Raw genomic sequence first — 25,691 nt, forward strand, 5'->3', positions numbered from 1 at the left:
CCAACTTTGTTGATCAATTGAAATGTCATCCTAATAATGTTTAAACTCGTCAGCCCTGTCTTTTGACTAATACAAATAGAATCTTTATCTTCATCATATTTAAACGGCGTCAAATGTACTCCTTTAGGTTAAGAAACATTCCCTGAAGCGTTCACATACACAGATGTATAAACCCACACATGTGTGAGCACTGCAGAGAAACGAGAGCAAAGGGAAGCAGCCAAGACGTTAGGGTTAGACGTTCTCACACAGGAGGTTGAACATTGAGCCCGCTAAATGGGATTGTTGATTTAACAGCCATGGTAGTCGATAAGGATTGATTAGGAATTCCCCAGAAGATCTTTGATTTGCATTTGGAGCTAAATAACAATAAATAGGCAACAGTAGGGGTTCAAAAGTAAGTTTTTTTATCTAAAATTTGAGGTTCTCCACTTTGATATGATTAGATTTTTTTCTGTATTCATAAAATGTATGAAACTTGCAGGATGAACACACACACTCTCACAGAGACAGACAGACACACACACACACACACACACACGTTCTAAAAGGTCCGGACCACAGAGGCTCCTCCTCCTCACTAGAGGTTCTAAAGGGCGTGCTCACACCTTAGGGGGTTGCCGTGGTGACCGCTGGCCCCGCCTCCCTCGGCCCCCAGCTGGCCGCGGGCGAAGGAGAACTGGGCGCGGCCCTTCTTGGGCGTGGTGGGGCCCTCGGCCACGTACTCCACGATGTGGGGGCTGTCGTCGTGGCGACGCAGGTAGCCCTGGCTGAGCACGTGCATGATGCAGCCGAGCACGTCATTGGTGGAGCAGCTGAAGGGCAGCAGGGCGGGGCCCCCGCTGGCCATGCCCCCTGCCTTCTGACACGTGACCATCACCTGGGGGGGGGGGGGGAGGCAGAGGGTGGAGGAGAGAGAGGGTGGGACAAGGAGAGAGAGAAAGACAGAGAGACATTGGTTAGACTTATTTTCCATAAATAAATTTAGATGAATACAAATGCACACAATTTCTGAAAATCTGGTTTGGCCGCGGGTCCGGCAGGGTCTGGTGGGGCCCGGTGCGGCGGGCCCCGCCAGACTCACCTTGAACACCAGGTTGTCGATGTGGATCTCCTTCTCCGTCTTCATGAGGCTGATGATGGTGCAGTAGATGTAGTTCCTCTTCCTCTCCAAGGCGTCGGCCGCCGCCTCGTCCACGCTCAAGTAGGCCTGGCGGGGCAGCAGGCTGTGGCAGGCCCCTCCCCCCAACGCGCTGCGGGCCTCCGCCCCCGGGTTCAACCGGAGCACACCTGACCGCACAGGAACCAATCACAATCCATCCAGCTGGGGCAGGACCAATCACAGCCACCGGCCTGACCGGGTCACACTGGGGCTGGCCAATCCCAGAGCCCGGCCTGACCGGGTCACACTGGGGCTGGCCCAATCACAGCCACCGGCCTGACCGGGTCACACTGGGGCTGGCCCAATCACAGCCACCGGTCTGACCTGGTCACACTGGGGCTGGCCAATCCCAGAGCCCGGCCTGACCGGGTCACACTGGGGCTGGCCCAATCACAGCCACCGGCCTGACCGGGTCACAGAGAAACAACAGTATATCGTTGTCGGTGCAGTAAGGATGTTCATAGAACCAAGTGAAAAGCACTAACAAACATTAGGCTAACCCGTTCCCTGTATACAACAACGATAGCTAGGATTAGATGCTACATGATGATGAAGTACTATTTTTAAGTGCAAGGACTCACAACACACAATAAGTATGATGTACATAATGAGCCCCGGTGAACTCTAAACAAGCCGGTCGTGAGTCTTCTGCGGAGGCTGGTGGTCCCGACAGCCCGTGTCTCTGACGGGGACTGTGAGCTCCACCAGTGGTGGTGCTGAAGTAGGTGGAGCAGCCCCATCGCCGCTCTGTAGGGTCTGTGTGTGTGGGCTGTGGGGGGGCTCACCCTGGGTGGGGTCACTGGGGTCGCTGAGCAGCAGGAGCCCCCCCTCCCCGGTGAGGGGGTGCAGGGAGTGGGCCACCACCGAGGGGGGGAGCCCCGTCACCTGCTGGAGCGCCTCCACGCTCAGCTCCTGGAACACACACACACACACACACACACACAGGGGCACACACACGATGGACACACACAACCGAGAGACAGACACACACACACACACACACACACACACACACACACACACACACACACACACACACACACACACACACACAGGGGCACACAGAACCGAGAGACAGACACACACACACAGACACACACAGGGGCACACACACGATGGACACACACAACCGAGAGACAGACACACACACACACACACACACACACACACACACACACACACACACACACACACACACACACACACACACACACACACACACACAGGGGCACACAGAACCGAGAGACAGACACACACACACAGACACACACAGGGGCACACACACGATGGACACACACAACCGAGAGACAGACACACACACACACACACACAGGGGCACACACACGATGGACACACACAACCGAGAGACAGACACACACACACACACACACACACACACACACACACACACACAGGGGCACACACACAACCGAGAGACAGACACACACACACACACACACACACAGGGGCACACACACGATGGACACACACAACCGAGAGACAGACACACACACACACACACACACAGGGGCACACACACGATGGACACACACAACCGAGAGACAGACACACACACACACACACACACAGGGGCACACACACAACCGAGAGACAGACACACACACACAGACACACACAGGGGCACACACACAACCGAGAGACAGACACACACACACACACACAGGGGCACACACACGATGGACACACACAACCGAGAGACAGACACACACACACACACACACACACACACACACACACACACACACAGGGGCACACACACGATGGACACACACAACCGAGAGACAGACACACACACACACACACACACACACACACACACACACACGGGGCACACACACAACCGAGAGACAGACACACACACACACACACACACACACACAGGGGCACACACACGATGGACACACACAACCGAGAGACAGACACACACATACGATGGACACACACAACCGAGAGACAGACACACACACACACACACACACCCACACACAGGGGCACACACACGATGGACACACACAACCGAGAGACAGACAGACACACACACACACATAATTAAAAACGTTTTTGATTTCAAACGGTCTAAACACGGATGCACATAACTGGTACCCAAGTACCCATGCAAACCCATAATAAGGAATGCATAACGTCACTTGTGTTACTACAACGCTTTTGCTTATTAACTAACGGGGGTTAGAATTTTTTTTAAAAAACTAAATACATTGAGCAGCTTCTCTGGCGCTCGCCGCTTGCAAAGAAAACGAGGTGGCGTGGCTCGAAACCAATGATAAGCACACTGAATTGTGCGCTCATGTGCGCTGTATGAACTGTGCATCGCACACACACTGGAGAGCTATGCAAAATAAGCAGTTTCCTTTGTGAGATATTCAAACGCTCTCTGGTCAAGCTGCTGCAGGTTGATAAAAAAGATAAAAAGGTGGAGCAAAAAGTTGTGTATTGAAAAGGGAATCTCCTTTGTGAAACCCGGTAAGTTTCATAAGATCAGTTGTTACGTGTGGGGCTGTGTGTTGGTGCATACCAAGCACCATCTCCTAGTACTCTGAGTAACTCACTAAAAATAGTTATGTGCCCCCCTGGGTATTAAGTTATTACCCTGACTCCAGGGCTCCCATGTGATGAGCAAAGGGAAAAAGACAACCACTGAGTGCTTGCGTGTGTGTGTCTTTGCATGCGTGCGTGTGTGTGTCTTTGCGTGCGTCTTTGCGTGTGTGTCTTTACGTGCGTCTTTGCACGTGTGTCTTTGCGTGCGTGCGCGTGTGTCTTTTTGTGTGCGCGCGTGTGTGTCTTTGCGTGCGCGTGTGTGTGTCTTTGCGTGCGTGCGTGCGTGCGTGCGTGCGTGCGTGCGTACCTCCTGGTGGTTGAAGTGCAGCAGGATGAACATCTGGAGGGTGGAGACGTGCAGCGTCCAGCGGTTGAAGCTGAGCTCCGCGTCGCCGAGCCACGTCCACTGGAGCCGGCGGGGCTGGCGGCTCTGGAGGGCACCGCACATCACCTGGGCTGCACACACACACACACACACACGCACACACGTTACACATCACCTGGGCTGCACACACACACACACACACACGTTACACATCACCTGGGCTGCACACACACACACACACACACGTTACACATCACCTGGGCTGCACACACACACACACACACACACACCTTACGCATCACCTGGGCTACACACACACACGTTACACATCACCTGGGCTACACACACACACACAGACGTTACACATCACCTGGGCTGCACACACACACACATACACATCAGCTGGGCTGCACACACACACACACACACAAGTTACACATCAGCTGGGCTGCACACACACGGTATACACAATTATACACACACAGGCTCTGGAGCGTGCTGCACATCACCTGGGCCACACACACACACACACACACACTCACACACACACGGTGAAGCGGGGGGGTGGGGGTACAGACTGCGGGTGGGGTACTTACTGTGGGTGTAGAAGGTGCTGAACTGGCTGAGGTGGGAACAGAGTCCGGGGGGGAAGTGGACCCTGGGGTCGTCAAGGTAACAGGGGGCGGAGACGGCCCAGCAGCGAGGGGACAGGACCAGGATGTGGACGTCACACTCCTCCTCAGGCTCCTCCGCCTCCTCCTCAGGCTCCTCCTCTTCCTCCTCCTCCATCGTCTACACAGCCGGGAGGAGACAAACCCCAGACCGTCACCGTGGAGACCAACGCATCCTCAGGACCAACCTGGGGTCAGCACCAGACTGGGGTCAGGGGGTCAGCACCAGGCTGGGGTCAGGGGGTCAGCACTAGGCTGGGGTCAGGGGGTCAGCACCAGGCTGGGGTCAGGGGGTCAGCACTAGGCTGGGGTCAGGGGGTCAGCACCAGGCTGGGGTCAGGGGGTCAGCACCAGGCTGGGGTCAGGGGGTCAGCACTAGGCTGGGGTCAGGGGGTCAGCACTAGTTTGGGGTCAGCACCGTCTAGTGTAGTCCGTTCTACCTGGGAGGGGTCCGGCAGGGCGGGGACCATCAGGCTCTGGTCCGTCAGCCTGTGGTCCAGCTGCTGGAGGCGGTACAGGCTGAACTCGCGGCGCAGCTCGTCCGACTCGGCCAAGTTCTTGAGCATCTGCTCGGGGAAGCGGTTGGGGAAGCAGCTCCCGATGGGCTGGTTGACCAGCTCCTCCAGCCACACGTCGCCCCCGCTCAGCAGCCGGTCGCCCAGGTAGTACCTGCCGCCGCCAGGGGGGGGCGCCACAGTCACCGTTACACCACATTATAATAGCGTATACAATAACCCAGATGACATATCCTCTACGCACATGTAGCCAATATCCTCAATATGTCAAGAAGAATATTGATATATATTGATATCTCAAAGTCGGCTTATTCTAAACATGGCAGGGGTGTGGTCTGCAACCCCACCCCCTTGCTGTAGGATGGTAGGGGTGTGGTCTGAAGCCCAGCCCCTCTAGCTGTAGGATGGTAGGGGTGTGGTCTGAAGCCCCGCCCCCCTTGTTGTAGTATGGTAGGGGTTTCTTCTGAAGCCCTGCCCCCCTTGATGTAGGATGGTAGGGGTGTCTTCTGAAGCCCCGCCCCCCTTGTTGTAGTATGGTAGGGGTGCCTTCTGAAGCCCCGCCCCCCTTGATGTAGGATGGTAGGGGTGAGGTCTGAAGCCCCGCCCCTCTAGATGTAGGATAGTAGGGGTGTTGTCTGAAGCCCCGCCCCCCCCTTGTTGTAGTATGTAGGGGTGTGGTCTGAAGCCCCGCCCCCCTTGCTGTTGCATGCTGTGTGGTGAGGGTCAGAGGCCATCATGCGGGCTGGCCTCCCCTGTGATTGGCTGTGTGTGGGCACCTGTAGAAGTGCTCGAAGGTGCTGGCCATCTCCAGGCCGGACAGGAACAGCATGGGCTCCAGGAACTGCTGCAGACGCTCCTGGCTCTCGCGGCGCTCCGCACGGCCGCTCATCTGGATCCTCTGGATGGCCTGGTCGATGTACTGGGCGAAGCGCTCGCTCACCTGCACAGAACAACTACCGTTAACACTAGCATGGTGAGAGCTAAAGGCTCACCAGAGCTACCCGTTAGCACTAGCATGCCCAGAGCTACCCGTTAGCACTAGCATGGTGAGAGCTAAAGACTTACCAGAGCTACCCGTTAGCACTAGCCTGCCCAGAGCTAAAGGCTTACCTGAGCTACCCGTTAGCACTAGCATGGTTAGAGCTAAAGTCTTACCAGAGCTACACGTTAGCACTAGCCTGCCCAGAGCTAAAGGCTCTCCTGAGCTACCCGTTAGCACTAGCATGGTGAGAGCTAAATGCTCACCTGCACACCACAGCTACCATTAGCACAAGAATGCCCCGAGCTAACGGTTCACCTGAGCTACCCGTTAGCAGTACTCACGTGCACGCTCTAGGGAGGATCCACGTGCACGGCCCTGAGGAGGACTCACGTGCACGCTCTGGGGAGGACTCACGTGCACGGCCCTGAGGATGGACAGCTGCAGCAGGGCGGCGGAGAAGCCGGTGCGCAGCGCGAGGGCGAAGGCGGTCTGCTGGCCGAACAGCTCCTCCATGGCGCGCTTCAGACGCACGTACAGCCCGCGGTACCGCTCCACGAAGTCCGGCAGGCCGCAGCTCACCTCCAGGAACTCCTTCACCTGAGGGGAACAACCAATCAGCTCCCGCGGGCAGGACCTCAAACACGATTGGCTGTCTAGTCACTCAGAAGGCACTAAAACCAAGAGACGCTCGGTTCATCTTCTGAGAGGTCAGAGGTCGGTAGGCGTCCTGCTCGAGAGCAACTGCCGCTACTGTTCAAGCCCCGAGAGGCTGCTGACGGGACAGGTGTCCTTACCTGCTGCTCCACCACCCCCTGCCAGCAGAGGGCGATGCCCGCCACGCTGCTGCTCTTCATGCGGCCGTAGATCCGGGGAGAGGAGGACGAAGAGGAGGAGGAGGAGGAGGAGGAGGCTGCAGCTGCCGCCGCAGGGTCCTTGTTCTTCCCGTCTTTGCCGTCTAGAGGAAGGAAACACAGGAAGAGGTCAGCGCTTCTGGACGGGAGGTCGCCAGTCCTGGGGGTCACAGGTCAGACCGGTCGTGAGGACGTGATCGCGGAAACGAGAGCGGAAGTCCTCGGCGGTCCAGAAGGAACGGGGTGAACGCCAACAACGGAAAACTAAAAAAGGTTCCAAATGAAGCTTTGAGTCGTTACCATGGCAACCGCAGCCAACCACATCAACAACAATAAACAATAAACAGCCAAACTATGAGTCTATAATATCTGTAAATGGATAGGCCAGCTCTAGCTCCACCTCCACGCCGGATAGGCCAGCTCTAGCTCCGCCTCCTAAAGGGCGACCTCATCCTTTGAACATCGTGGTCGTTTACAAAGAGACTGGGGGTGACGAGGCGTGGGGGCGGAGCCCGCGTCACGCCAACCGCCGCCACGGCTACGTGCGGTGGACTCACTGGACTTGACGGGCGGCTTGACCTCCTCCACGTGGCCGGTGTCCACGTGCACCAGCAGGTGGGTGAGCTGGCGCACGCGGCAGTTGAAGATGGCGGGGCTGTTGTGGCGGTGGGCCGAGCGGGCGTTCTCCAGGTACTCAGAAAGCAGCCAGGAGAGGGGGCTGACCGAGGTGGCGTCTGGGAGGGGGGGGAGGAGAAAGGGAGAGGGAGAGACAGGGAAGAGGGAGGAGAGAGAGAGGGAAAAGAGAAACTAAAGTTACTTCTCACTGTAAATAATTGTTTGTTGTATATAATATAATAATTGCGTGTTATTGAATTACAATTATAATGCATGTCTTTATAAGTATTGTTTTCCCATCTACTTTGGCAATGTGTGAGACAGACAGACAGACAGACAGACAGACAGACAGACAGACAGACAGACAGACAGACAGACAGACAGACAGACAGACAGACAGACAGACAGACAGACAGACAGACAGACAGACAGACAGACAGACAGACAGACAGACAGACAGACAGACAGACAGACAGACAGACAGACAGACAGACAGACAGACAGACAGACAGACAGACAGACAGACCGACCCCACCTGGCAGGGCGATGCTTTGGACGATGGGGGTGATGAGGGCCTCCCAGCAGGTCCCGCCCAGAGCCTCTGCAGCCTCCGCGTCCGGCAGGAAGCGGTCCGCAAACAGCTGCTCGTGTTTCAGAGCGCTGTTCAGCCTGCAGACAACACAGCTCTTTAATACCCCTGGTGCTGTTCACTAGTGTTCAGCCCTTTAATACCCCTTGTGCTGTTCACTAGTGTTCAGCCCTTTAATACCCCTGGTGCTGTTCACTAGTGTTCAGCCCTTTAATACCCCTGGTGCTGTTCACTAGCGTTCAGCCCTTTAATACCCCTGGTGCTGTTCACTAGTGTTCAGCCCTTTAATACCCCTGGTGCTGTTCACTAGTGTTCAGCCCTTTAATACCTCTGGTGCTGTTCACTAGTGTTCAGCCCTTTAATACCCCTGGTGCTGTTCACTAGTGTTCAGCCCTTTAATACCCCTGGTGCTGTTCACTAGTGTTCAGCCCTTTAATACCTCTGGTGCTGTTCACTAGTGTTCAGCCCTTTAATACCCCTGGTGCTGTTCACTAGTGTTCAGCCCTTTAATACCCCTGGTGCTGTTCACTAGTGTTCAGCCCTTTAATACCCCTTGTGCTGTTCACTAGTGTTCAGCCCTTTAATACCTCTGGTGCTGTTCACTAGTTTTCAGGGCGGTCACCTGTTGAAGAGCAGCAGCAGCTGGCTGCGGTCCTTCAGGACGTCCAGGCACCATGTGTGGGCCTTGGTGCTGTAGAACAGGAAGGTCCGGCAGCACAGCTGCTCCTTGAACACGGGCCAAAAGGTGGGCTTGGGGCCCAGCACCTCGAATCCGTGCACCCGGGTGTCGATGCCCCCCTAGGAGGACCACAGGCACGTCACTACAGTATCACACAGTGACTGGAGACGTGTTTCCACACTGCGGCTGGCGACTGATTCCTCCCTGGGTCTCTGATCACAGAGAGAGCCTCCGTGGTCCTGGAGGCTCTGAGGCCAGCGTGACCACCGGGGGGTGCCTGGAGGACAGGGAGGACCTCTCACCTGCTGGCACCTCTTGATGCGGATCTGGATGATGGACCAGAAGCGGGTCATGTTCTCCAGAAGAACCACGCGCCGGGCCGAGGGCGGGACGTTCACCTGCAGAACCGGAGGAACAACCGCTCAGCTGGGAGTCATGACGACAGGTCATCCACATCTTTACACACACTGTATGGAGCTAGCAACCACAGGGGGACGTTTCAGAAGCACATCGGCCAACGCCTCTCGTGTACTTGGAGGTGCTGAATATCTGTTGCTCTTAGGGGCTGTGTGTCGTCACTAGGGGCTGGGCGTATAACGAGACGGTGGTGGAACGGGGAGTTTGCCGGGTGCGGAGGCGATGGACTCACGGTGTTGAGCTCTGCGTTGATGTTGTTGGGGTCGTCCCCCCCCAGCACCAGGATGCGGGCGGGCATGTAGCTGGAGTCCTCGCTGGCCACCTGCACCGCCAGTTGCCTTGACGACGCAAAGGAGAGGACAGGGTTAGGCTCGGCCGGCGGCGGGGGGGGCGCGCCACGGTTTGGAAATCGAAGAGGAAGGATGTGTGGGATCATTTGTTGTTACTAAACGTTAAAGGTCAAAGGTCATAATGAAGAAGAACATCCGATATGCTTTAAAATGAGCATGTGCCAAGACTTGAATTGTCAAATGACATTTCCAGCGGACGAGTAAGGAGACGGTTATCCTGGGCAGGTTTAGAACCTTACCAGTTAAACCTGAAGACTTTTGGTAGCTCTGTGATTTACAACAACGTCTTATAGGTGACATATCATACCACCGGGTGTAAGTGTGAGTAGCCATTACAAGCCCCTCACACCTGGTGGTATAATACGTCACCTTTAATTAGCTAGCTTAATGGGGTCGGGCTCGGTGTTGGGGCTGGCTGTGGGATGTAGCCTGATCACATTAAGCTCAACAGTGATACTTTTGTTTCTAGATCACGGCTACCACAATAGTTAGCCTGAGAACATCAGCTAAGCTAATCAGGCTAAACACCATCAGATCAGCACTACACCATCAGGAGAACATGAGCCCCACCTGATCACCACGCCCTTGTGGACGTAGATGTTGATGAAGTGGGAGCCCGTGCAGCCGTTGGACTCCCAGTAGGTCTTGGGGTTTCTGTCGGTGAGTTTGTTGGCTCGATGGTGATTGGATGAGACCACCACTTTCTCCCAACACTTGTCCTCCTTCAGCTCCACGCTGGAACCTAGCGGAGAGATTCACCATCAACATCTGACTCTGTCCGACCGAATGGGAACCACAGGACCGCCCTAGACCATCCCACCTCCACCCTGGTCCCACAGGACCGCCCTAGACCATCCCACCTCCACCCTGGTCTCACAGGACCGCCCTAGACCATCCCACCTCCACCCTGGTCTCACAGGACCGCCCTAGACCATCCCACCTCCACCCTGGTCTCACAGGACCGCCCTAGACCATCCCACCTCCACCCTGGTCTCACAGAACCGACCTAGACCATCCCACCTCCACCCTGGTCCCACAGGACCGCCCCACATCCAGACCCAGACCAAGCACAAACACCTCCACACCTTGACACAGGTTCCTCAGGAACACGTCGAAGAAGGGGATGTTGATGGGCTGATGGCTGCGGCGGTGCTCCTCAATCTGACCCAGGACCATCTGAGAGGAGAGACCGGAGTTTACTTTAGACACCAACCTCAGAGGAGAGACCGGAGTTAACTCTAGACATGAAGCTCAGAGGACAGACCAGAGTTAACATTAGACATTAAGCTGAGAGGAGAGATCGGAGTCAACTCTAGACACGAAGCTGAGAGGAGAGACCAGAGTTAACCCGAACCAGCTGGGATTCAAACAACGTATCCCACCCTAGATGCGAATGCCTTGCTCGATCTACTGAGGCAGCCCATGCTATAGGAGGGGCAGAGCGGTGGTCTCTATGAGTAGAGCTAGGAGGGGGAGCTTGGCAGGTACCTGGATGCAGCCGGCCAGGATGCTGGTGGTCATCTTCTTGTAGAGGCTGGCGTACTTCTCGCAGTCGCCTACCAGGTCCCGGAGCTCGGGCAGCATGAGCAGGGTGGTGCCGTGCTTGTCCAGCGCCTTGGCCAGGATCTCCTTGGTGCCCAGGCGGCACATGACCACGGCGTAGTCCTTGTTGAGCGACGCCAGGCGGTACAGGAAGAAGATGAACTGCTGGACCACCTGGGGAGAGACTGTACAGGTTATTCCCCTGGAGAGAGACTGTACAGGTTATTCCCCTGGAGAGACTGTACAGGTTATTCCCCTGGGGAGAGACTCTACAGGTTATTCCCCTGGGGAGAGACTGTACAGGTTATTCCCCTGGGGAGAGACTGTACAGGTTATTCCCCTGGGGAGAGACCGCAACAGCCACACATGAAGAAAATAAAGTAAAATAACGCCTCACTGACGCACATCCATCAGCCCGGGTCTCCTCTGTTCCCACGACAACAGACGTCTGCATCCAAGTCAACCAGTTCAACTTTAGTTCCACCCCATTGTTTACAGGCCTCCAGCCTTCCCATGATCCTTTGCACCATGCACCGTCACGTCTGACACCAAGTCAGCTGGGGGGCCGGCGGTCTCCTCACCTCGCGCTCGTTGACGAAGGCGATGATGGACGACAGGCAGGGCTCGATGCTCTCGTGCCAGGGCAGGATGTCCTCCTGGTGGTCGTCCAGGAACTTGTTCAGTATCCTGCACGCATAGGAAACACAGGCTCAGCCCTGCCACTATCAACCACACGTTTCAATGACAATGGAAGGACACTGTGCCTCAGTCTGTCATAATACAGATGGCTGTCACTCAGGAACGGGCGTTCTGCTGACGACAGGACCGCAGAGTCGCTCACCAGCTTGTGCAAAAGACTCAGAGTTCACCGACCCTGCAACTTTTGCACTTATTTGATGTTGTACGTCCTAGCAATTAGCATTGTGTAGGGTCTTATCCTAGCTATCTCTGTTGTATACATGAATGGGTTAACCAAGCGATTCTTAGTGCTTGGCACTTGGTTCTATGAACATAAGACAAAAGTAATAACAATAATAACAAAAGCGTCTGCTAAACGCCCTGAATTTAAATCTAATATGGCTGAAAGCTCACGTCTGGCCTCAGCGCACACTGGAGTTTCAGAGTCTGATGCCGTGGACTTGGGGAAGCTACCTCAGGATGGAGAGCTGCACGTCGCGGTCCGCCCGGAACTGGTCCAGCAGACGAACCAGGACCTGGTAGGTGTCGCGACTCTGTGTCACCTGAGATAACATCCAATCATATCACAGAGAGATGGGAAAGGTTAATACATACCTACTGATGAACCAATGAAATTACAGAGTGATGGGGCACGTTTACAGATACCCATTGATTAACTGACCTTTGGGTGTTAACTGCTAATTTATTGGTTAATTGGTGGAGGGGTGTTACCTCCTTATTGGTGAATTGGTTCAGGGCTGTTACCTGCTAATTGATCAGGGCTGTGTTACGGGCTAATGGTTAATTGGTTAATTGGCCGAGTGGGTTACCTGTTAATTTGTTATTTGGCTGATTGGGTTAGCTGCTAATTGGTGTATTGGCTGAGTGGGTTAGCTGCTAATTGGTTAATTGGTACAGGTTACCTGGTTGCGTTCCTCCAGCGGAGACACGTCGTCACTCAGCAGCTGCTCCAACGACAGGATGAGCTCTCTGGTCGGACTCAGCTCCTTCAGACTCGCTGCAAACATCTCCAGCTCCGTGTCCTTGAAGCCCAGGTCCTCGACGTCTGCGCACACACAGACACAGACACACACACACACACACACACACACACACACACACACACACACTATTACAGACCTAGCCTACTCTAAACAACACACCTCATGCTATTAAACTACCAGTCGCCATTACAATTAGTTACAACTAATATTCCATTTACGTTTAGCCAACGCTTTTATCCAATGCGACTTACAATAAGTACATTTGTCAATGGAAAGAGAAACAACAATATATCGCTGTCGGTACAGAAGTGCCAAGGACTAACAATCACTAGGTTAACCCATTCCCCATATACAACAAAGAACCATGATCAATAATAAATAAATTAACCATAACCCGACGAGATAGAAATAAATGTAAATAAATAAAACAAATGTGTGTAGCATCTTTTTAAACACCAAATAAACAAACACATAAACAACACAGGAATGGCAGCAAACCCCAATACACAATCAATACATATTAATACTAATGATCACCTACAGAGCCTGGTACCCCAATAGATCATCAATACATATTACTTGGATTACTAATAAACACCAAATAAACCAACACATGAACAGCACGGCAGCGCCCCCGGAGGCTGGGAGTACCTCTGCTCTCCAGCTTGTGCACCATGGAGATATGGTTGAGGGCAATGACGGCCAACAGGGTCTCTGAGCGCGGCCGGCCCAGACACTTCTTCAGCACGGCCGTCAGCCCGCACGCCAGCAGCTGCTCCGCCAGACGCTTGTGGTTGGAGATCAGCATGATGACCACCAGCAGACCGTTCCTCACTGACAGTGTGGAGCTGCAAGGAGACCGGTCAGGGTCAGCAAGACAGGTCAGGGACAGGTACACAGGTCAGGGGCAGGTCGACAGGTCAGGGTCAGGTCGACAGGTCAGGGTCAGCAAGGCAGGTCAGGGTTAGGAAGACTGACAGGTAGACAGGTCAGGGACAGGTAGACAGGTCAGGGGCAGGTAGACAGGTCAGGGTCAGGAAGACAGGTCAGGGACAGGTAGACAGGTCAGGGCTAGGTAGACAGGGTCAGGTATACAGGGTCCAGTCATCAGCCTGACAGCTAGACAGATCACGGCCTACAGACAGGTCAGGTAGGCAGGTCAGGGTCAACAGACAGGTCAGGTAGACAGGTCAGGGTCAACAGACAGGTCAGGTAGACAGGTCAGGGTCAATAGAGTCTTTCTGCACCTGGGCAGGTAAATAGTTCAAAAGGACAGTGGTTCTCAGTCTGTGTTTTTTACTGGAGATCTCTGTACATTAGACTTTGTGTTTACGTGTGTGTGTGTGTGCGTGTGTGCGTGCGTGCGTGCGTGTGTGCGTGTGTACCCCTTGGTGGTGAGCATGAGGTCCAGGGCAGCAGGGACGGCCCCCAGCAGACTGCTGGAGCCCTCCGGAGCAGCAGAGCCGATGCTGGAGAAGATCTCCAGCATCATCTGGGTCCCGGACTCAGAGAGAGGCAGGCCGCTGCCCACGCAGCGCAGGTCGTGTTTACTGGCCCCCGTGATCACCTTCAGAGCCTGGTGCCAATACATAATCAATACATCATCAATACTTACTCCATATTAATACTAATGATCACCTTCAGAGCCTGGTACCATTACATAATCAATACATCATCAATACATACTCCATATTAATACTAATGATCACCTTCAGAGCCTGGTGCCATTACATAATCAATACATCATCAATACATACTCCATAATAATACTAATGATCACCTTCAGAGCCTGGTGCCAATACATAATCAATACATCAATACATAATCCATAATAATACTAATGATCACCTTCAGAGCCTGGTGCCAATACATAATCAATACATAATCCATAATAATACTAATGATCACCTTCAGAGCCTGGTGCCAATACATAATCAATACATCATCAATACATACTCCATAATAATACTAATGATCACCTTCAGAGCCTGGTGCCATTACATAATCAATACATCATCAATACATACTCCATAATAATACTAATGATCACCTTCAGAGCCTGGTGCCAATACATAATCAATACATCATCAATACATACTCCATAATAATACTAATGATCACCTTCAGAGCCTGGTGCCAATACATAATCAATACATCAATACATAATCCATAATAATACTAATGATCACCTTCAGAGCCTGGTGCCATTACATAATCAATACATATTAATAGTAATGCTCACCATCAGAACCTGGTACCCCAATACATAATCAATATTAATACAAAAGATCACCCTATAAAAGTTGGGTATCCTGTCTATACCCAGGGTATATACCTATTCCCAGGGTATAAAAAGTAGGGTACCCTGTTTTTACCCAGGGTATATAAAGTAGAGCATTCCATCATTAGCTTCTTCTGTACTAAAAGCGCTGTATAAATAAAGGTTGATCGGACCAAAACATGTTAACGGGCCCCAGAGAGGCAGCGGGTCAGCGGGGGTACTCACCGCCAGCCCCACCTGCTGGACATGGGGGGCGCCGGAGAACTGGTGCATGCAGGACAGCACGGCGCGGACCCCCCCCTCCGTGGCGAAGGGGACCCTCCAGTCGTACTTCAGCATGATGCCCCGCGTCAGGCGGAGGGCCGACACCGCCACCTCCTTATCGGGGGACCCCAGCAGCTCCACCAGCAGGGACAGCACGCACTCACTGCAGGGAGACGCATACTCTACCTTTAACACTGTAGTACAGCACGCATTCACTGCAGGGAGACACTGCCCCTTTAATACTATGGGACAGCGCGCATTCACTGCAGGGAGACACTGCCCCTTTAATACTGTGGGACAGCGCGCATTCACTGCAGGGATACACTGCACCTTTAACACTGTGGGACGGCACGCAATCACTGCAGGGAGACACTGCACCTTTAATACTGTGGGACGGCACGCAATCACTGCAGGGAGACACTGCACCTTTAATACTGTGGGACAGCGCGCATTCACTGCAGGGAGACACTGCCCCTTTAATACTGTGGGACAGCGCGCATTCACTGCAGGGAGACACTGCACCTTTAATACTGTGGGACGGCACGCAATCACTGCAGGGAGACACTGCACCTTTAATACTGTGGGACGGCACGCAATCACTGCAGGGAGACACTGCACCTTTAATACTGTGGGACAGCACGTACCTGATGGACTGGGTGGAGACCGCCCTGAGGGTGGTCTTCTTCTGGGCCGTGTCCTCCTCCACCGTCCGGGTGAGGAACCTCATGCCGGCGATCTGCTGCTCCAGGTCGGTGCTGGTGGTCCTCAGGAAGGAGACCACCTCCCCCATCGTCTCCAGGGCCGACCTCTTCCCCCCGAACCGGGCACTGTCAAACACTGAAACACAACGGGGGGGGGGGGGGGGGGCACTGTCAAACCCTGGACATGTGTGCATGTGCGTGTACGCGGGTGTGTTGCCGTGAGCCTCCTACCCTTCATCTTCTCGTCCAGGTCCTCAGAGGAATGGGTGTCGTCCTCGGAGGGCAGCTCACCCTCCTCCTCCTCCTCCTCCTCCTCCTCCTGATCCTCCTCCTCCTCTTCGCCGCTCCGCTCCTCCTCCTCCACCTTGGGCTTCTTGGACACGGACGCCATGGCGGAGGAGCTGGGGAGGGACGAGGCCGGCCTCCTGCCCGGCGGGCCCCCAGAGGCCTCCGCTGGGGGACAGAGGGAGGAGAGGCTCTAGAGGCTGGTGGACAGTGAAGAGCCACGGAGCGGCGCAGAGGACCCTGGGGACCTCAGGTCAGTGGAGCAACGAGCCACTGTGACTATGGGCTAGGGCTGAACTTTTCAACTTCTGAAATTGCGATTATTTCAACCAATACTGCGATTGTGATTTTTAAAGTTCCTTATGTTCTGTATTATTCACTAAACAAGAGACAATAAACATAAGTCATTCTATAGTATGACCAACACAACATTGTAAGCTATTTCCTTTAGGTAACGCCTATGTGTTGAGATGAATTGATATTATAACGTCTTCATTTAACTATTGAATTGTAAAAGAAAAATAAATGCTAATCTTACTGATCTCCAGTCAGTAGCTAACGATTTTTTTTATTTTTTTTTTATCACAGCCTTTGCCATTTGCATATCTCTTTCTATCACATCGCGATGTTGGTTTGAATTCGATTAATCGTTCTGCCCTACTATGGGCTACACTAATAGAGTGGCCTTGAGGTCATTTCCTGGTTGAGGTCTTCCTCCTGATTGGTGGGCTGCTCACCCATGAGCTCCTCGTCCTCCAGGTCTCCGCCCCCGCGCCGCAGGTACAGCTTGGAGAAGGTGTGGGAGCACAGCAGGTCGGGCAGGCAGGAGCCCGACAGCTTCTGGGTCAGGTAGTGCAGCAGCTTCTTGGCCACACCCCCGGGCGGAGTCAGGTTAACCAGAGCCGTCTCGTCGAGGTCCGCCTCCCCCGCCTCGTCGAGGTCCAGCTAACGAGAAACATAACGAGGACACTGAAGGGATGAGTGCAAACAGCATGCAGCGTACCTGGTGGAGCCCTAGCCCTACCAAGTTATGAGGAATAATGGGTCTAGCAGCTCCCCCCAAAGTTAGTCTAGCTGCTCCCCAGCCAGGTGAGTCTAGCAGCTGCCCCCAAAGTTAGTCTAGCTGCTCCCCCCCCAGGTGAGTCTAGCTGCTCCCCCCCAAGTTAGTCTAGCTGCTCCCCAGCCAGGTGAGTCTAGCTGCTCCCCCATCAGGTGAGTCTAGCTGCTCCCCCACCAGGTGAGTCTAGCTGCCCCCCCCCCAGGTGAGTCTAGCTGCTCCCCAGCCAGGTGAGTCTAGCTGCTCCCCAGCCAGGTGAGTCTAGCTGCTCCCCCACCAGGTGAGTCTAGCTGCTCCCCCGCCAGGTGAGTCTAGCTGCTCCCCAGCCAGGTGAGTGTACCTGTCCACCAGGTGAGTGTACCTGTCCACCAGGTGAGTGTACCTGTCCACCAGGTGAGTGTACCTGGGTATCAAGGCTCTGCTGTATGATTCTGTTGGCCTCCATCTGCTGCTTGGGCTCTAGTTTCTTGATGAAGAAGAGCACCTCCCACCACTCGGCGCGGCTGAGGCAGGCTGCTTCCTCGCCCTGCCGCTCCTCAGACATGTAGGGCAGGGAGTAGAGTCCACCCGGGGGCTTGGACAGGAAGGTCTGCCTCACTGTGAACAGAGAAAACCCTCCGTTAGCGGAGAGGCCGCCACCGGCCACCGAGGTCACCGCCACATAAGTGCAGAGAAAAAATCCAAATTAAGCACTGGGGTTTGCGAATCGAATGCGATGCAACGTTAATCTAATAAGCCATTATGCACAATTCCCATTGTTTCATCACAATATTTGTCACTTTTGCCCAGAGCCAATCGTTTGCCAAGACACCCAAGACAATGCTGTAACACAATAACACCCCAAACGTTCTGCACCGAAGGGTACGGTACGATCATGTGTAGCATTACAACCCCAATCAGCTCCTTCATTACGCTGAGAGTAACCTTTTATGAATGGATGCTGACATTTCAGATTTTTTTAATTGTGCTTTGCTACTACTACTATGCTGTTCTATTGCTCCTGTTTCATTAACCTTTCTGTATTGGGTATTTTGTGGCATGGGTTTTATTTCTTTGCGAAGTGCTTTGTGATAAAGGACATGTTTATTATTATTATTGGACGGTCATGAAGGTCGTGGTGCTGCGTGCCTCTCACCTGGAGATGATCTTATACCATTTTTCCCTTCCCTGATACAATTCCTGAACTTGGCTATCGGCCAATACCGAGTATATACCGATACAGCATCTAGCATTGTAACTCCTAATAGCACTGGTTCTGATTGAAGGGTTCTCTTACGATGACGTAGATGTAAAGTTTGTTCACTAACTGTTGACAATTCTTTCCGAACGACCTCATTTAAAATCTATAATTATAATCAGCCATGTGTATTCTCGTAGTTAAGCGTGAGCATCCATGTTTTTCCGACTTGATAGCTCGAACCCACGTAGGTCGGAGATGCCGCGATTCCCATTCAGACCTTCCACCTCCGGCCGCTAACGAACGCATCAGAAAACCGCATGTTTTTTGATGTTCTCTGCATCTGTCGTCAATGAGCTAGTCATGTGATGGGATCGGATTGGATTGGCGCTAGACTTGCGTACTCGTTGATACCCGATACTGCATTTAGGGCAGTAGCGGAGGAATTTCCGATACCGGTATCGGTACAGCTGTACTCACCGGCGGTCAGCTTGAGGGTCTCTGTGAGGGCCGAGCTGACCTCCTGGCTGTCCTTGTCAGCAGAAGCCCCGGGCCCTTCAACCAGGATCTCCACCATGTGCCAGTGGACCCAGTAGGTCCGGGACAGGGAGTTCCAGTGGACCTGCAGCAGACAGCCAACACATGTTCATTAGTCCAGCATTAAGACCGGCGACGCCAAAGTGTACATTACATTGTCTGTTTCTGTTTGTATATCCACTACTACTAACTACTAACCGGAGGTAACTAACATGGAATAACCAACAGGAGCTAACTATCCATCAGAGGCTAACTAACAGGAGCTAACCATCAGGGGCTAACCATCAGGGGCTAGATAACAGGAGCTAGCTAACTATTAGGGGCTAACTAACTAGAGCTAACAAACAAGAGCTAGCTAACAGGAGCCAGCTATCAGGGGCTAGCTAACAGGAGCTATCTCAGTAACCAACCAGCGAGTAGGTATAGTGCTCACCTGTACAGGTGGGGAGCCGTCGTTGCTATACCTGAACTCTCCCTCATCGTTGGCGCTGACCTCGTCGTAGTCCTCCAGCATGCGCACCGTCATGCCGCTGGCCAGGTTGGCCTGGACGTACTCCACGTACGCCAGCCGGCTGCTGAAGTCCGTGCGCGTCTTGAAGCCGCTGGAGCTCTTCCTCTTGAGCGGCGCTGCGGCGGCGGCGGCGGCGGTGTTAGTGGTGGCGGTGGCGGGCGTGGGGCCACTCACGGTGACGGAGGTGAAGCGGGGCTGGAAGATGGAGCGGAGGATGGGCCGCGGCGGCTCCTCCCCCTGGGCCCCAGGGCCGGGGGGGCGGTTGCGGTCCCAGCCCATGACCCGCACCAGCTCGGAGATCAGGTTGCCCATCGCCATGGAGAAGTGGAACTGTCGCCGGAGACGGGGTTGCTCGTCCGGGGAGGCGGAGCAGTGGGAGGAGGCAGAACTGGCCTCCTGTCTGTCAGAGCTAGACTCCACACCCGCCGTGTTGAGCTTGTCCATCAGAGAGGTGACACACAGGTAGCGCTTGACCAGCGAGAACAGCAGCCTGCCTGGGATCTAGAGACAGACACAACATAGGAGGGGGGAGGGAGGGAGGGAGGGGGGGAGGGAGGGAGGGAGGGGGGGAGGGGGGGAGGGGGGAGAGTGGGAGGAGGAGGCAGCATCACATAGGAGGGGGGAGGAAGGGAGGCACCATCACATAGGGAGGGGGGGAGGAGGGAGGAGGAGACGGAGGCACCATCACATAGGGAGGGAGGGAGGGAGGGGGAGACACCATCGCATAGGGAGGGAGGGAGGGGGAGACACCATCGCATAGGGAGGGAGGGAGGGAGACGGAGGCACCATCACATAGGGAGGAAGGAAGGGAGGGAGGGGGGGGCAGAGAAGGAAGGAAACAGTGAAAATAAGAAAGTACATGGATAGAATAAAGAATACAGGTTTAATTCCCGTGACAAACAGGCCATGTCCCAGCTCCTGCTCCACAGCACCTCCTCCCTACCTGCGGGAGGTGGATGCCCTCGAAGGAGATGCCGTGCTCCTCGGAGGAGGTGGTCTCGGCAAACAGCTCCAGCAGGGTGTAGCGGTTGTCAAAGTCCATGTGCTGCTCGATGCCGTCCTGCTGGCTGAGGGACAGCAGCACATAGGCCCTGCTGCCTACACACACACACACACACACACACACACACACACACACACACACACACACACACACACACACACACACACACACACACACACGATAAGAGTATGGAGGTTGCAAAATGTGCATGCACACACAATATCTGTCACAGATAGAGCAAATCAACACACAGACACACACACACAGACACACACACACACCTAAACGATCAAACAGAAGCACACCTAACGAACACATACACACATCGCCTGACAGATGTAATGAAGGCTGTAGTCTAGGGCTTAATACGTTTAAAATGTAATTAGAGACAATTATGGACCATTCCATTGTACACAAAAACAAAACCATCTCTGACGACGCACACACAAACACATCACCAAAACACACACATAGCCCATAGGCTCTGGGTTCGAGTCCCTATGGGTCAACCGCACACGCCCCTGCACTAATGACTTATTGAAAAAACACTCCGGAAGCATCCAGACCGCTCTGAGTCATGTGACTAAAACAACCGCGCCGTGATTGGAGCTTGACGGAGCTGCCGACCAGGAAGAGGAAGGTGGTTTCCTCTGTGGCAGAGAGAAGCTGTGCTGCCACTGAACACTGAAGGAGTCATGCAGAAGGAATGCAGCGACAACATGAAACGGTTCTTTCCAGAACAGAACTGCAGCAGGGACGGTGCCCCCCGGTGGTAAACACAGCACACTGCAGCTGCTGGGTCTGGCTACGTTAGTCCCAGGTAAGCAACAACCATGACAGACCCAGGTATCTTGACACAGAAACACACACACTAAAGGGCACGAACATCTTTATCTCACACACACACCATAATTAGGTACAAACCACTCTCACACAAACACTAAAGGGTACACACACCTCTCTCACACCCACACACACACATACACACTAAAGGGTCCACACACACACACACACTAAAGCAGGGGTCTCAAACTCGCGGTCCGGGGGCCAATTGAGGCCTGTCGGATGATACATTGTGGCCCCCTAATTGACATCAAAGTTTAGTGTTAGTGCGGCCCGCGCGTTGTCAAACACACATTTTTGCTTAGTCTAACGCTTTTTTATCACTTGTGATAGGGTGACCAGATGTCCCGGTTTTGCCGGGACAGTCCCAATTTTGAGTTGCGTGTCCTGAGTCCCGACAAAAGCCAAAGGACGCTAAAATGTCCCGGTTTCCACCAACCACTATGAAATGTCCCCTGTTGTCAGCGATTTCATAGCCAACGTGATCTAATTATAGCCCAATCATTAACTTAGATTGGGTCAGTTGTGCTCCTTTTTTCTGCGGAATATTTGATGCGGCCCAGCCTGACCCAGACTCTACCTCCGGCGGCCCCCAGGTAAGTTGAGTTTGAGACCCCTGCACTAAAGGGTACACAGACACACACACACACACTAAAGGGTACACACTCACACACACACTAAAGGTTACACACACACACACACACACTAAAGGGTACACAGACACACACACTAAAGGGTACACACACACACTAAAGGGTATACACAAACACACACACACACACCTGCGTCGTGGGAGGCGAGCGCGCGCAGCATCTTGCCGGCGCTGCGGCGCGTCTGGCTCTCCTTGTTGCAGAGCAGCTCCATCAGCAGGTCCAGGGCGCCCGTCTCCCGGAACACGCCCACCAGCGCGCCGATGCGGGCGTAGGCGCTCAGCAAGTCCACCATGTGCGTGGTGCAGTTGGGGATGTCCACCTTCTTGGCCATCTGCTTGCGGGCGCGCCGCACCAGGTTCTGGACGTCCTCCTTCATGTCCTCCAGCTCTGCCTCGTCGAAGGTCGACCCGGGGGTGAACTGCCCGCGGCAGGCCCCGCCCTCCTCCTCCGCCGCCGGGGGCCCCCGCTCCTCTTTGGGCCGCGGGGGGCCGGGCGCGGCGTCCGCCGGCCTCTTGCCCAGCAGGGTGGGGCAGTTGGCGTAGACGTCCTCCGTGGACATCCACATCAGGACGTTCTCCGTCTTGCTCTCCACCGACGAGGTGGAGCCGCCCCCGGTGCTGGCCCCGCCCCCGTCCCCCTCGCCGGACGCGCCCCCCTGGCCCGTGCCGTCGTCAAGGGCGACCAGGGTCCACCGGACAAGGTACTCGGTGTGGCCGTCCTGCGTGCGGCGCTTGCGGAGGAGCTCCTCGGGGAAGGCCTGCTGCCGTGGGCCCAGCTGGACCAGGAGGTTCCCCTTACGCCGCTCGCCCACCATGCTGCCTGGGGGGGGGGGGGGAGAGAGAGAGAGAGAGAGAGACACGGGAGAGAGAGACATAGGGTAAGACAGAGGGGAGAGAGAGAGACATTGTGTTAGACAGGAGAGAGAGACATAGGGCTACAAAGAGGAGAGAGACTTGTTGTAGAGAGCTCGCGAGACAAAGCACCAAGACCCCCCCCCCCCCAAGACACACATGGACCGTTGGTTACACCAACTCATCATCTAATCTCTACTCATTAACCAGCGGGCCAGAGCAGTGCGGCTCGTCTCTTGACCACTAGGAATCCCTCAGCCATTCCACGTTTTCTTGTTCAGCATTACAACTGTTTTGTTGATTGCCTTATGCTGGTGTTGGCAGAAGAACGAGGCCCAGCCCATCCACCAGCACACAGACCCAGGGAGATAGTGCCGCTTTCTCACAGGCCTGACTCATCTGTGTCACACAGTAATGGGGAAGTCGATTTAAAGGAGATAAAGATTAGACTGAACACTCTCTAGAGAACCTGAACATCAAGTCCACATATGGTCATGTGTCTGAGGCTGTGACGCTGACTTGGTGAAAATACAATTTTTTTTCATGACGACCACGCCCCTTTTCATATCAATATGATCACGTGTTTGTGCGTTGCCCAACTGTCATTATTTGGTTGTAATGAAAGTGAGGGCCCGGTCTAACACCTGGAGAGAGACCTACAGACCCTGTCTATCACCTGGGCGGAGACCTAGAGGCCCTGCCTAACACCTGTAGGCCCTTTCTAACACCTGAGGGGCAACCTACAAGCCCTATCTAACACCTGGAGGGAGCCCTTAGGGGCGGATCTAACACCTGGAGGGAGACCTAAGGGGCGGGTCTAACACCTGGAGCTGCTTCTCCACCTCCCATGTTGCGAAGTTAGGTATCTAGTTTGTTTACATGAATGACAATGGGAGAGTACTCCTGAACATAAAGGCTGACACACTGTCAGCTGTTCTCTAGCGAGTTACGAGGGAGAACAGAAGTAATCAAACCACGCTTACTGTTTAACCAATTATCAAACCATAGCCTGAGCCGCCCGTCAGTCCACAACACTCTGACTCTGACAGCTCAACAACAGTTTAGCAGCTCGGGGTCCGGGAGTCGGCGGGTAGGGGCGTCACGTCCCCCCGGAAGACGTTCATATGGCGGGCGGTCACCACTCGAACCCCGGGGCGGACGAGGCGTGCCGGGCCCGCCTGTGGAGCCCCAGGTCCGGGTCCGACAGGCAGCTGCTGGCCCGCGGTCCGGAACCGAGACACGGACCCTAAACTAACCAAGAGCCCCGGGAGTCCGGTCTTACCTGCCGTAGTGTCACAGACTTTATATTCGATACTTCGTCTTGAGGGTTCGTTTTGAGGTTTCGTTTCGTGTGTTTTCGTCACTCCTGTGGACTGCGTGTAATCAGCACTGTGGCCATCGTTCTTCTTCTGTTGGGCGTCTAGCAGGACGCTCTACCGCCACCTGCTGGACGCTCTACCGCCACCTGCTGGACATGGACTGTATTACCCCAACCCTATGTACACTCACAATGGCTCTATATTATTGTAATTTACCATCTTTATAGTATCCTATATTAAATTATACTACACCTGAAACCCCGGCGGTCATGGTGCATTGGTCTGCAGATCATTGAACGAACTCCTTTTAATTTGTCCTTTTTTTAATATCGATACATTCAGATGCTGGATATATTATTGTAGGTGCTGTGCGGTTTTCATCTTTCTAATAAATGCTGCAATGCTGCAGTGTGAACCTGAGGGACTCTGTCCAGAACACCAGGGGGCGCTGTTGTCTAATTTAGGAATATCAGAGAGAGAGAGAGAGAGGGTGGGGGGGAGGGAGAGAGAGAGAGAAGAGAGAGAGAGAGAGAGAGAGAGAGAGAGAGAGAGAGAGGGGGGGGGGGGGGGGGGGCTTAAGATAGATAGATAGATAGATAGATAGATAGATAGATAGATAGATAGATAGATAGATAGATAGATAGATAGATAGATAGATAGATAGATTGACTGACTATATATTTCTTGTTTGAATAATGTTATATTTGTTATAATGTTATGTTTATTTTACTTGCTGTGCTTTGGTAATGTAAATGTACGTTTCCAAAGCCCTTTGAATCTAGATCACCATCTCTAGATTGACGGTCCGCTAGATCCCCTAGATCGACCGATTTCTAGATCGACGGTTCTCTAGATCCTTTAGAAACTAGATCGACCGATCTCTAGATCGACGACGGTCCTCTAGCTCGAGGTCCGCTAGATCGACCGTTCTCTAGATCGACGGTACTCTAGATCAACAGTAGCCTACTCTAGATCCTCTAGATCGACGGTCCTCTAGGACCATGCGGTCGACCCTCACTCCCACCATTGCGGTGCACCTCGCTCCCCGCTCATCTCACTGCTGGTTCGGTTCTCACGGTGCCACCGTCCGGGGAACAGGGGGTACTCTGTAGGCTACCGTGACAACATGTAGGCCAGCCCACCCAGAGGACGGAGCCAGAGTTCCCCCGACATGGGGGTTGAAGAGGCGATGCTCCTCAGTGTGTGTGGACCGTAACGATACGTGACTCTATCTGGACGGTGCAGCAGCCTA

General features: G+C 53.9%; 1 protein-coding gene across 2 annotated transcripts in view; it reads right to left on the reverse strand.

The window, feature by feature from the left end:
- Positions 1 to 24,524, reverse strand: part of cul9 (cullin 9) — a 32,055-nt gene extending 7,531 nt beyond the window's left edge. For both annotated transcript variants that reach the window (XM_079729597.1, XM_079729598.1), the window contains exons 1-32: positions 24,403 to 24,524; positions 22,399 to 23,088; positions 20,714 to 20,868; positions 19,693 to 20,271; positions 19,203 to 19,344; positions 17,949 to 18,142; positions 17,226 to 17,433; positions 16,435 to 16,656; positions 16,147 to 16,339; positions 15,464 to 15,665; positions 14,343 to 14,533; positions 13,609 to 13,805; positions 12,877 to 13,019; positions 12,428 to 12,516; positions 11,857 to 11,962; positions 11,222 to 11,449; positions 10,819 to 10,909; positions 10,304 to 10,475; positions 9,616 to 9,721; positions 9,269 to 9,364; positions 8,910 to 9,085; positions 8,234 to 8,367; positions 7,641 to 7,817; positions 7,027 to 7,187; positions 6,647 to 6,829; positions 6,027 to 6,190; positions 5,176 to 5,404; positions 4,661 to 4,856; positions 4,047 to 4,195; positions 1,948 to 2,074; positions 1,085 to 1,290; positions 609 to 880 (exon numbers count right to left, since the gene is read on the reverse strand). In XM_079729597.1, the coding sequence (XP_079585723.1) occupies positions 609 to 880; positions 1,085 to 1,290; positions 1,948 to 2,074; positions 4,047 to 4,195; positions 4,661 to 4,856; positions 5,176 to 5,404; positions 6,027 to 6,190; positions 6,647 to 6,829; positions 7,027 to 7,187; positions 7,641 to 7,817; positions 8,234 to 8,367; positions 8,910 to 9,085; positions 9,269 to 9,364; positions 9,616 to 9,721; positions 10,304 to 10,475; positions 10,819 to 10,909; positions 11,222 to 11,449; positions 11,857 to 11,962; positions 12,428 to 12,516; positions 12,877 to 13,019; positions 13,609 to 13,805; positions 14,343 to 14,533; positions 15,464 to 15,665; positions 16,147 to 16,339; positions 16,435 to 16,656; positions 17,226 to 17,433; positions 17,949 to 18,142; positions 19,203 to 19,344; positions 19,693 to 20,271; positions 20,714 to 20,868; positions 22,399 to 23,083 (6,173 nt within the window). In that variant the 5' untranslated portion in view covers positions 23,084 to 23,088; positions 24,403 to 24,524. The remainder of the gene's footprint in view (positions 1 to 608; positions 881 to 1,084; positions 1,291 to 1,947; positions 2,075 to 4,046; positions 4,196 to 4,660; positions 4,857 to 5,175; positions 5,405 to 6,026; positions 6,191 to 6,646; positions 6,830 to 7,026; positions 7,188 to 7,640; positions 7,818 to 8,233; positions 8,368 to 8,909; positions 9,086 to 9,268; positions 9,365 to 9,615; positions 9,722 to 10,303; positions 10,476 to 10,818; positions 10,910 to 11,221; positions 11,450 to 11,856; positions 11,963 to 12,427; positions 12,517 to 12,876; positions 13,020 to 13,608; positions 13,806 to 14,342; positions 14,534 to 15,463; positions 15,666 to 16,146; positions 16,340 to 16,434; positions 16,657 to 17,225; positions 17,434 to 17,948; positions 18,143 to 19,202; positions 19,345 to 19,692; positions 20,272 to 20,713; positions 20,869 to 22,398; positions 23,089 to 24,402) is intronic.
- Between the last annotated feature and the right edge of the window lie 1,167 nt (positions 24,525 to 25,691).

Source organism: Pollachius pollachius (assembly GCF_949987615.1).
Source record: "Pollachius pollachius genome assembly, chromosome: 2".
NCBI lineage: Eukaryota > Metazoa > Chordata > Actinopteri > Gadiformes > Gadidae > Pollachius > Pollachius pollachius.